Source organism: Fundulus heteroclitus, chromosome 13 (assembly GCF_011125445.2).
Source record: "Fundulus heteroclitus isolate FHET01 chromosome 13, MU-UCD_Fhet_4.1, whole genome shotgun sequence".
Classification (NCBI taxonomy): Eukaryota; Metazoa; Chordata; class Actinopteri; order Cyprinodontiformes; family Fundulidae; genus Fundulus; species Fundulus heteroclitus.
In genome coordinates this window covers 28641470-28653941 of record NC_046373.1, presented here as the reverse complement: position 1 = coordinate 28653941, position 12472 = coordinate 28641470, and the positions used below count along the sequence as shown (strand labels likewise).

General features: G+C 41.4%; 1 protein-coding gene across 1 annotated transcript in view; it reads left to right on the top strand.

Moving 5' to 3' along the window:
• Positions 1–12472, top strand: part of fam135b (family with sequence similarity 135 member B) — a 66084-nt gene that overhangs the window by 25340 nt on the left and 28272 nt on the right. The window contains exons 4-7 of the mRNA XM_036145562.1: positions 5275–5414; positions 10107–10177; positions 10315–10488; positions 12218–12344. Coding sequence (XP_036001455.1) covers positions 5275–5414; positions 10107–10177; positions 10315–10488; positions 12218–12344 — 512 coding nt within the window. The remainder of the gene's footprint in view (positions 1–5274; positions 5415–10106; positions 10178–10314; positions 10489–12217; positions 12345–12472) is intronic.

The window sequence follows — 12472 nt, the reverse complement described above, 5'->3', positions numbered from 1 at the left end:
GATTGATTGTCTTCAGCTGAAGGTGGTTGTATCACAACTGGGGAACGTTTATAATAAAACGGGATGGATTCATTTGGCTGGGTGCCATGCCTTGGAGCATTAATTGCTGACCAGATACTGCTAGCATGAATTGTTTAAAAGAAAACATTATGACCTCTATTTAGATGTGGATCTTATGTCACTGACTCATGCCCTTGACGTTCCTCTACCTACATTTAAAAGATCACACTCCTTTCTCAAACTCTTGATAACCGACACCCTGCTGGAAACTCCTGCCACCACAACCCAACTTTTTAATAGCCCTTATTTTCATTTAGAAAATTGCAAATAAGAGAGGTTATTTTTTGCTGTCTTTTTTATTTCTTCAAATTCAGAAGGTTACACAAATTTCCCTGCTATTTGGTACGTCAGTCGTTTAAAGATGCATTACTAAATGCATCTTTAAATTAAACGACTGACATCAGGGTTTGGTGATGGCCTCTTCAATACATTGAATTTGTTAACTTTGCAACTTATTTGGACATGTGTCCATTTGCAAGACCAGTTTGTCCCCGATGCTTTAATCTCGATGATGTCTTAAAGATGCTGTCAAAATAATTCCACATCATTTTCTTTCCTCATGATTCAATCTATTTAGCAAAACACCCAATAACATGCTGACACCCACATACACCTGAGGCGATTGTGTTCTCATGCTCGCAAGCTTCCCCCTTTTCCCCTTGAATGTTCATATTGTCATAATTGCCAAATATTTCAGTTTTAGTTTCATCCAACCATGAGATATGTCTGAAAACTTAAGGAAAATTTTACCAAAGATGATACAGACTTGTGAAGGTCCACAATTTCCTTCCTGATATCTTGGCTGGTTTCCTTTTTGTTTTTCCATCGTGTCATACATGGATGTAGTATGTAGTATGTGTTGTCCTAAAAATACATCCACTGGTGTGTCTCCATTTAACTCAGATGTTGTGAATTAACATCAAAAGGTTACAAACCCATGGCATCATCAAATGGACAAAAATGGTTTAAAAGCCCAGTAATCTTGGTGTATGTAAACTTTTGGATTTTAAGAAGTTTATCATCATCTTTGTGTTCCTAGCTTACCCAACACAAGAAATATTTAGTTGGAGAGGTGCAGAAAGCCACATGTCTTTTTTGATCTGGTTTCAATTCTGTATTATTGACTCTAGATACAGTTTTAGATAAGAGAGGATAAGAATTCCCGCATTGGGAAAATTTGGGTGTTGCAGCGGGCAAACACACAAACAGTTACACACAATTATTAGCAATGAAAGAAGACAAGAGAACAAACCAGTCTAATCTAAAATTAGCTCTTAAAAGACACTAAGAGTGGAATATAAAAAGTAAATAAATATTTCACAGTGGGAAAAAAATAATTTTTAACATTGGAAAAGTCTCCTGCCTATTTACTCAACACACAATACTACAAAATGCTGCTGCGCATGATAGTGCAGCAGCATCCCAAAGCAGTTAAGGCTAGCACACGTTACTTTAGCATCTGTGGACTGTGCAACCATTAGCATGATCTAAACAGTTGTTGAGTCTGTTGTGAGAAGCAAAGATTATAAAGTCGGATAGCAGCTGGGAGAAAGCACCTGTGGAAGCGCTCCTTAGAGCATCTGGTCTGTCACAGCTCCATGCTTGGGGTGGAAGACATTGTCCCTGAGTAATGTGAGTTTCCTTACCATCCTTCTGTCTCCCACCACATGCACAGCGTCCAGGGCAATCCCAGGACAGAGTTAGCCCTCCTAATGAGCTTCTCTAGCTGCTTTCTCTCAGCTACAGATAAGCTGCTGCTCCAACAGACCACACCATAGAAGATGACTGATGCCACCACAGAGTTGAAGAAGGCACCTTCTGCACTCCAAAAGACCTCTGTCTCCTCACCATGTAGAGTCTGCTCTGACCTTTCTTGTAAAGAGCATCAGTGTTGTGACTCCAGTCCAGTTTATTGTTCAGGTGAACACTCAGGTACTTACAAGAGTCCTCTATCTCAGCATCAGTTCCCTGGATGTTCACCTGTATCAGTGAGGTGGGTCTGCGTCTGTGAAAGTCCACCACCAGTTCCTTTGTTTTCCCTGCCTTTAATCTGAGATAGTTCTGCTGGCTCCAGTCTACAAAGCTCTGGATCCACTCTCTGTACTCTGCCTCTGTCCTCCTCTGTGAGGAGGCCGACTATGGCAGCATCATCAGAAAACCTCTGCAGGTGGCAACCTGGTGAGCTAAACAGAAATGGTGCCAGCACAGTTCCCGGCGGGGCTCCCTTGCTGCAGATCAACCTGTCAGAGACACAGCCCCATGTCCTCACATACTGTGGCCGACCTGTGAGGTAATCCAGTGTCCAATGGGACAGGTGGTGGTCCACTCCTCACCGCTCCAGCTTGTCCTTTAGGAGTCCTGGTTGGATTGTGTTGAACGCACTGGAGAAATCAAAGAACGTGACCCTCACAGTGCTTCCAAGATTCCCCAGAACTTGATGCAGCAGGTAGATAATGGCATCATCCACCCCAATGTCAGGCTGGTAAGCAAACTGCAGTGGATCCAGGGAACACCCCACCAGGGGGGTGAAGTTGTTTGAAGATGAGCCTCTGGAGGGTCATCATAAGGTGTCACGTTAGTGCTAACAGCCTGTAACTGTTGAGGTCTCTGGGGTGTGCTTTCATAGGCACTGCTACCAGACAGGAGGTTTTACACAGCTGTGGTACTCTCCTCTGCTTCAGGCTGATGTTAAAGATGTTTCCCATGATACCACACGGCTCATCTGCGCAGAACCTCAGGAGCCTGCAGCTGATGCCATCCGGACCTTCAGTCTTCCTCACTTTGGTCTTCCGCAGAATGTTCCTCATAATGTTCCTTTTAGGCATTTTATGCACCATTGTTGGGTTTCCGTATATATTTGTTTCTTTTATTTGAGACATTAAAGTAGTAAAATGTACACTTGGTCAACCAACATAGAAAATGCTCAGCTTGTGCGTTATGCTCCCTGTTATCAAGAAAAAGGCAGCTTTCTTATCAGGGAGGTATTTTTGTCTCAGTACATGATGTAGAGCAGATTTAGTGAACTCTGAGGCTAGCATTTAGTGCATTGATTAAATGACTTTCATCACGCAAAAGGGCCATCCAGTGCATAGAAGAAACACTTGAGAACAACTTGAGCCATAGATTGGTTCATTTTTAATAAGGAAAGAAATTTCAGAAAATCTCCAAGATTCATGCAGTGACAGAGCTGAGTTCTCTCCAGAGCGCATTCAACAATGAGTTATGGTGCCACTTTGACACAGCTACAGAGTCAGTGACAAGTCGTGCTCCTGCACATCAATTCTCCTGACTCGTGCTGCTTGATGCTGCAGGTAGCGACAGCGTTATCAAGAGGAGGCCTGCAGAGAGGGGAAGAATAAGAAAGTGGCAGAAAAGGGCAAAACCTCTGCAGGGGATTGCAAAGACCTCTTACGGCTCACAGCTGGGAAACAAGGTTTCCTCTGTAGCTGTAGTCCAGAAGGAAAACATGTAAACAGCAATAATGTCAACCAGAAATGTATTATAACATTCTATATGATAGATTTAAAAACAAAAGGGAAAAGGAATCCATCATTTTGATATGCCCAGAGATTTCTGTATTCTGTGCCAAATAACCCTTCATGAGCTATTTTCTTTCACAGCAGTTCATAAAACAGTTAAACTAGTTTTTTTTTTGGGTGTTTCATTATGTTATCACCTCATGCATGCTCAGGATGGCGATTTCAGTGTAGGGGAAATGCAACTTGCTGACTTCATTAGATAGATAAAGTTGTAATTTACAAATGAATTCTGCATTACAATGTCATAACTGGACACATTTGAAATGTGTATTATACTATATGATTTGAATCCGAAAAGTATTTTTAGGGATTGAATTGTGATTGCTTTGTGCTTGAATGAATTGGATTGAATGGATCAAATTTGCATTAATTTGGTTTATATGTAGTTTGAAATTGGTTTGCCTTGTTTACCTCCTTTAGTAAAGTGTAAAGAATAAAGTGGTTCTATATCAATAACTAAACTGATTTCACTCTTATTCACACTTGAGGTTTTTGTAGTAATCAAAATATCTATTTTATTATACCTAAGTAGGTAATAATATTGCTAAATACTTCTAGTTTTTAATGTGACAGCATTTTACTACCTTTAAATCAGTGGAACTGAGTGATGTTGGTAGAAAGATCAACTATTGCAAGAGTTAGCAGCAGTAGCCATTAATAACTAGAAGACAACCTGAGCCGTGGGTACTTAGTTAGGGACATCATGCAATAGCATGATGTCCCTAACTAAGTGCCGTCCCTAGATAACTGACCGTTCCCTTTATCAATCCCAGCCTATGAATGACATCTGTGTCAGACATAGTGTTCAGGTAGGCCTATATTTGACAAGACCTCTGTGACATACATAGTGCCTGTATGAATTATCTAGTAACTCCATAACTGCTATCAAGAGCTCTAACAACTTGGAGCTTCATGTAATATCTAACAAATGTTAATATTAAAGAAACAAATTGGACTTATTCACTAAGAAACCCATTTTAGATGATTTGAGCTTTGTAACATGGTGCGCTATGCTGAAAGTACCAATCAGGAGGTGGCTACAACGTGGTTACAAAGGGATGGTCATGGTCACAAACAATACTCAGGTCAGCTGTAATGCTTCTGCTTTGTTCAGTTGGTTCAATGGGCCCAAAGTGTTGCAATAAAGCAGTTGTTACAAACCCTTACACCCCCAGTAGCAGCCTCATACAGTGTTACAAGGCAGGAGGAATCCAAGGTTATACATTGTTATGAATGCTGCAGCTGGAGCTGGGAATCTTCGGACCAGGCAACATTTTCTCAGCCGCTTACTTTGCAATTTTGGCAAGTCGGTATGTTTGTAGCGTCAGTTTTGTCTCACCTCACACAAACTGGCCAGTGAGAGTAGGCCAGGTTGTCATTGGTCATTACCAAGATGTTCAAACACACGTTTGATCAACTGGGATGGTTGTTTTAAAAGGTAAATAGGGTGTAGAGAATGTCTACTGATGACACATCTATCATTCTCATGGATATCAATATCTACTAGTTTTTTTTAATCAGATGTCGCCAAAATGTTAGTAGGCTAAGCATTCCTTGGATGGTACAAGCTCTCCACTCTGTGAACTGTCTGCCTGAAGGTTGCACTAGAGCGAGTTAGTGGTCCTAGCACTGAACTCCTAGTTATTCTGCTGTTTTTTACTTTATCCTTCGCCAGGAGAGTGCAGCTTCAGCTCTGCGGGGGTGTACGACGGCAGCGTCTTCAGCCGGATACTTCAGATCCTTTACAGAAATGAGGAGATTACTGTTAATGACTGCATGATCTTCAAAGTCCACCTACTTCTGGATGGAGAAAGGGTGAGTCACACCACTGTCATTATCTATGTGCACACACACAAACACACACAGACACACACTCCTGATTTTTCCTATTAAAGCAGAAGTTAAAAACATGAATAGATGCTTTATAGCTGAATGTATCATATAGCTAAAACAATTACACAGTAGTTTTCTTTCAGAATTGCACCCTGTGGTCTTTAGAACACATTAAGCAGTATTATTAAATATTTTCCACCTTTCGGTAGCCACCTACCAAACATTAGGCTAAAGCAACCATTATAGTCACTATTCACCAGTGGGTTTTTAAACCAGAAAACTTGTGTTTGCTTCACATCCTATTTAAGGAGCAGCAGTGCATGATGTCGAAGTCTGGTATATGTATTCAATGAGATCTCATATCTAACTAGCAATCCACCGTCAGCGTGCAACGTTGTTCTTTATGCTTGTTAAGAGAGACGGATATTAGAGTACCAAATGTGATAAAAATGTTAGGCTTGGGCTGGTGTTCCTATTGCTGCTGAGAGAGGTGGGTGGCTCTCAGTACATGTAAGTGTCCACACCATGAATATTTGCGGTTTTCCAGCCAAAATATTCCAGAAAGCCAATTTCATCTGTTTTTGCTAGTGGGGGAAAAGTGTATCAGTCTTTTCTGAGCCAGCTGCCTGGCAGTGTGCAGAAACAGGTGGCGGAAGGGCATTGCTGCATGTCTCTTAGCTCCTTACAGGCGGAGGAAACTGACTCAAACACTTTCTCTCAGCTCGCTTTCATAGGAATTTGATCTGTAGGAAATGTACAATTGAAGATCATTAGGGTTTTGTGTCCGTAACTTCAGAAGTTAACAACAAGCGGCCAATTCTAATATTAGACTGTTTAAACAACCAAGAAAATTAGGTCTCTGAAAGCAATACTGTTGCTTTTTAGTACAAACCCATGGACAATGCAGACGACTCTCCCTGTGGCTCTACGGTTCCCCAGGAGTGAATGCTGCTTGTCGGGACTTTGATGCAATCAACTGGTTTCCTTATATAGGAAATATTTGACCAATCTGTATAATATGATTGAATTTGACTTTGTAAAGTGCCTTGAGATGACATGTTTCATGAATTGGCGCTATATAATATTTTTTTTTGGGTACATTTACTGTAAATGTTTTAATTTTTCAATTCAATTCAATTTTTAGATCATCAAAATATGCTCTAATCAGTCCAGACCTAGTCGCGTCCAAAACCTTAATTTAGTTGTTTTAAGTCACCCAAAGGTGGTCTTGCTGGTGTGAGGGTTTTGTCCTTAGGATGACCAGCCTCTGTCTGAGGATCCTCTTGGGTTTAAAATGTACTGGCATCTTGTGTTTAGAGAAAATCCTCCTGAGTTTTTCAGAGACTCCAACAACATATGGGATGACGATGTTTCTGTGCTTGTTCTTCTCCACATTCTGTTCTGCAACGTGGATTTTCTTGCTGATTTGACATAAGCCCAGTTAGGGAATCTGCAGGTTTGGAACCCGTCTTTGATGTGTTTCTGTTCCTTTTTCTTCCCTTCTGTCCTAGTGGGGACATGCTCGGCTCAATGGTGTAAGGTTCTGATGACAGAGAGTTTGTGTTTCAGTGGGTGGTGAGAATCAAAAAGAAGATATTGGTCTATGTGAGTAGGTTTCCTGTAGACTTCAATGTTGAGGCTTCTATCTCTTTCAATGCTCACCAAGCAGTCCAGAAAAGGAAGCGTGTTCTGATTGGCCTCCTCTCTGGTAAACTTGATGTTGTTGTCCACTGAGTTGATGTGTCTGGTGAAAGCTTCTGCTTCTTTTGCCTGGATTTTGACCCACGTGTCGTCCACATACCTGAACCAGTGGCTTGGTGGTGTTCCTCTGAAAGAGTCTAAGGCTCTCTTTTCCATTTCTTCCATGCAAAGATTGGCCACAATCAGTGACACTAGAGAACCCATAGCACAACCATGCTTCTGTCTGTAAAAGTGATCATTGAACTTAAATCAGGTTGTGGAAAGACAAAGGTCCAGTAGGGTACAGATCTGGTCCGGAGTGAAATTAGTCCTGTTGTTCAGGTTATCATCTTATTGAAGACATTTTTTGACTGTTTCTACCGCCTCTGATGTGGGTATGCAAGTGAAAAGTGAAGTGACGTCAAAAGATACAAGAGTTTCTCCAGGCGCTAGCTTTAGATGTTTGACTCTGTTTGCAAAATCTGTGGAGTTCTCTATGTGGTGTGATGTGTTTCCCACCAGAGGGGCTAAGATACCAGCGAGATGTTTAGCAATTTTGTAAGTCACCGAATTAATGCTGCTGACAATGTGTCTGAGTGGTGTTTCTTACTTGTGGACTTTGGGAAGTCCATATGAAGCATGAAAAGTCTCCTGGATATAATCTGTAATAAGATGAACGGTTGATTACCTTGTCTTTTTCAAGTTGTTGGAGGTAGTCTGTGATCTTCTTTTTGTAAGTGCTTATTGGATCTCTTTTCAAGGTCACATATGTGGCTGTGTCACTCAATAGTGCAATTTTTTTCCCCTGGTAATCAGAAGTGTTGAGGGGATTTCTTTTTTCTCAAAAGCGAGTTAGTGTTTGTAGATATTCTTGATTATTTTCATGACACTGTATAGCTTTTATGGTATGAGCTAAACCCAGAATAGAGATTAATGGTCAAACATAAAATCCATCGGAATATGATGTATTTATTTTTTCAAGAGACAACGATGATGATGATGGTGATGATGATTAAAGTCAATATCCTGAAAACTGCAGGAAAGCTACAGGGTAAAAGTTAATCTGCTGTTTAAATGAGTAAAGCCCTGGGCATTAAAGACACATGACCCCTTTGAGGATCGTTGAGTTCAGTGATCTGCCTGGTCTTATTTATGGACTTTAACTGACATACGTGTTAATTGTCTGTGTCCCAGAATGCCCATTATAGCTCAAATGACCAACCGTGTAAACCTGCCAGACAGGTATTGATGTCCTGTCCTGTTGGTTCTCACCGTGGGTCCGTCCTGGAGAATCCACCCGGCCTCTTCTGTGGAAGGGAGCCGTCATCTGTGACAGCTGTGGTTCAGTTTCCGGGCAGGGCTGTGTGCTAGCACGGATAGGTCCTGCTTCCAGCTAATCACCCATTTGATCCCTGCTGCTTGTGCATTAACATGACCCTCTCCGTTGCTGATTGATTTAGGTTCCCTGGTTCTGTTGAAATGGTTCACGTGACTTCTAATTTTAGACGATTTCATTAAACGTGGAAGTTTAAGTGGCCGTTCGGAGACACGGGTGTTTAAATGCGTAGCAGATTTTATCTGAAGGGCCTCCCAAGAGCTTGCCACTCATTAACCTCCAGGAGGTTATCTGCTGCTCACAGCCACAGAGAGCACAGACAGAAATAGCCCTTCATTTCCCCTGTGTACACCCCAATGTATGCTTAATCAATCTGAGCATCAATGTTAAGGCAGAGCTGCTAGCATTTGTACTTTCAAACTACATTTAGTCTCATGGCTGAGATAAAAAAAAAAGGGAACCTTCGGTTTTTATTTAACCATAGAGCACATCACTGTTTGAAAGTTGTACCATCTGTGTTCTCCACAGATGGTACAACTATTGTTTTTTTCCACTTTAGAAAACCTTTAGTGTATCAGATCAAGATTTTATATGATTAATTGTAATTTTAATTGTCAAGGGGAAGGAGAAGGAAAACACCTCATAGTTTTCAAACATTTTCCCCGAAATATTATCTGATAAGTGGGGCAGGCACTTCTAACGACCCTCTTTGCTATGTAGGCTGTAAATACAGTCATATTCCATAAAACAGATTATGTGTTCAGATGAGGCTCATTTGTATTACCTTTTGAAAATAACAACCTTTCAGGAGTTTTTAAATAGAGAAATGTGGTCTTAATGAAAAGTATGTTTAATAAGTATTTAATTGGTCTGATGTATTATCTTAATCTCACATGCTGTGTTTCCAACAGTTGTAAGAAGAAACTCCTCCTAATTGAAATAAATAATTTGTGTGTAATTCATATAGTGTCTGTTTTTTTTAGTGAAATTAGTTACTCAAATATATTAAACCTTTCAATAATATTCTTATTTATCAAATGAGTCTCTAAAATCTATTGCAACCAGGTGCCTTCTGAAATCAATAGTACATAAAGTCTGTGTGTGTAACATTTTCACAATATAAACGTTCCGTAAAGGCCTCAGGGCTTTGCTAGGGAAGATTAGAGATACAAAAAAACAACTTCACAAAACATGATAGTGACAGCATTGTGCTGCAGGGACAGTTTTTTTCCAGTAAGAACAGGGTAGCTGGTCAGAGGTGAGTTCAGGCCCTAAAAATACAGCCAGAGCTCTAGAGCTAAGTTTTGCCTGAGCTAATTTTGATGGCTTTCTAGAGGAGCAAAGCTGGTAGAGACATACCCCAAAAGATTTCCAGCAGTAACTGCGCTAAGGTAAGGCTCTGAAAAGCCTTAATAGTGGCGAACGTGCTGAGCACAACACTACAGAATGTTAAAGAGATCCTGGAGTATTAATTATTTTGCAAGGAAATTGCCTCCTCATGTTTAAAAAAAAATGTGACAAAACAAGTTTGGCCAACCAGGTAGGCAAATTTCTTCATGTTAAATAAATGTGCATTTATGGCAGCCAAATTGATTAAAATGATTTATTTGCTGTTTCTGATAATATGACGGATGAAAATCCTTTCCTTGCTTTCGCAGTTGGAGGAAGCCTTAAGCGAGGTGGACTTTCAGCTGAAGTTGGATCTTCACTTCACAGACAATGAGCAACAGTAGGTTTTTTTTTTTCTTTCTTTTAGTTTGACCAGAGCAAACTCGTACAAGTTTTATCGTAAATAGTGAGATGTTTTTCTCTGTCAAATGAACATGTGTTTTAGTGCCTCCATTATGTCCTCTTCCCCTCCACCAGGTTGGCAGAGATAGCGACAGTTCCACTGATCAGCAGCCGGACCCTAAGCCTCCACTTCCACCCGCGGCGAGGCCTTCACCATCACGTCCCAGTCATGTTCGACTACTTCCACTTGTCTGTCATTTCTGTCTCCGTACATGCTTCGCTGGTTGCCTTACATCAACCACTGATCAGGTAGAGAATTTTAAAGGTGCCACAAAGCAGGCATTTGTACTCTCATGCTCACTGACAACAGATTCACTAATCCAGTTTAGGCAAACAGTGGGTATAGTTATGGGAAATAATAATTATTTCCCCAATTACTTATTGAACAAAAGGAAATGGCGAATTAATCAAGTTCCAGCACTTTATTGAGAATCAGAACAGAGATTAAAAGGGATCGCCCTCTGCGGCCCAGCTGCAGCTCCGGCCCTGATCTGCCCTGACTCTCACTGGTTCTGACCCACTCCCCGCTCTTGCAACTCACAGTAAATCACACAGTCAGTTCCAACAGCAATTGAAGATGACGAGGCGTTGGGGTTCCCTCATAAATGCATTAGTCTGCGTGTCCTGATGGAGTCTGAAAGGGAGCAGTGCTACGGCTTTGTAGCACTGCTCCAGTTGCGGTTGCCCAGCATGTACACTGGCTCCACGTTGAAACCAGTGGGTAGGTTAGGGTGACGGATCACTCTAGCGGTAGATCGATGTGTTGACTGTCAAGTGATATGCCTGAGGCTGTGGTTCTTGCCAGACTGCAGGTTTATTATCCAATGGGTACAGTGTCATCAACATCAAAGTAGAGATAGCTGCTTTTGGATTGGTGCTCTGTCCATTAAGCCTAGATGTGTTACAGGTTCAACAACAAATCCCATTTCTATAATGCCCAGTTAAGAGTTTCATGCAAACATACGCTGGCGTGAATGGGGGATGAACAAACCTGTCAATGTTTTGGATGACACTTCTAATAGTGACTCAAGGAGCTCCTGAGAGCACAGGGCTGGGTCATTGAAATCTTTAATCCCATATTCTGCATCAATAGGATTTTCTTAAGGTGCTCATGTGGCTAGCTAAGCCTCCCATGTTTTTCAGCAATTTAACATGTGTGGCATCTCATTTATAGCGCTGGCAAGTTTGGGCCAACCAGCAGCAGCTGGATCAGTCTATTCCCCACTGAACTGCTGCCCGTGCCCAGATTCAAGGGAGCACCACAGACAGCTGGCCAGGGACCAGCAGTGGATCCGTACTGCCAGCTCCATTTCCTATTGTATCTTTATCATCGCAAACCAGTCAGATCGCATGTTTGGCTATCAGTGTAACACTTAAACTATTTTTGTCAGTGAGTATACTAAATGTGCTTGAGTATTTCCACTATTTCTTAAACATAAAACACACATTTACAATCCAAGCCCTGGTTTCAGCCTGTTTTTGAATATACAACTGCAACACAGAAAGCTAGACATTAACAGCGAGCTAAGTGCATTAAGAGCTTGAAGTCAGTCAGCTGTGTGATGCCAAGTGGTTGTGATATCCATCTCCCTTCAGACATGAACAGTAAGTTAGCTAAACAATTGTTACCTTGACAGTAGATGAATTGGTAATATAATCAGTCATCGTGGCACAAGATACAAAATGCAAAATAGAAATGCTAAGTTGGAGGGCTACTGAACTGTAAGTTTATCCAATGAAAAAATTGCGACAGCACAAAAAAAAAGAACAGCTGCCGCTTATCTTTCTACCTCCTTGACATAATAGAGTTTCCATAAGTTTCAATTACTTGTTTTCTAAACACTGGTCTGATCAATTCATCGGTCAATATCATACCCTAGGTGTTTAGGTTTGCAGCTTATCTTATTTCCTTCCCAAACACCCAGACACCCACAGTCACTGTTTGTCCCTGCATGTGACCACCCTGTTCTTTTTCTAGCTTTGCACGTACGGGGAAGGGCTCCTGGCTGGGGAAGGGCTCGCCAGAGAGTGTGAGCGACCCATCTGCCGTTTCTGTAGAGAACCTTGTGTTCGGAGCTGGCTACTGCAAACCTGTCATCTCTGAGGTATGTTAACCTTTGCAGAAAAGTCAAAGCTCATGTTGTCTCACTAAGCACAACAGTTGTCTCAGATCTACTGGGTATTCTCTTTCTCTCTCTCTCTCTCTTTGTGAGAGTGAATGTGACAGATTGGC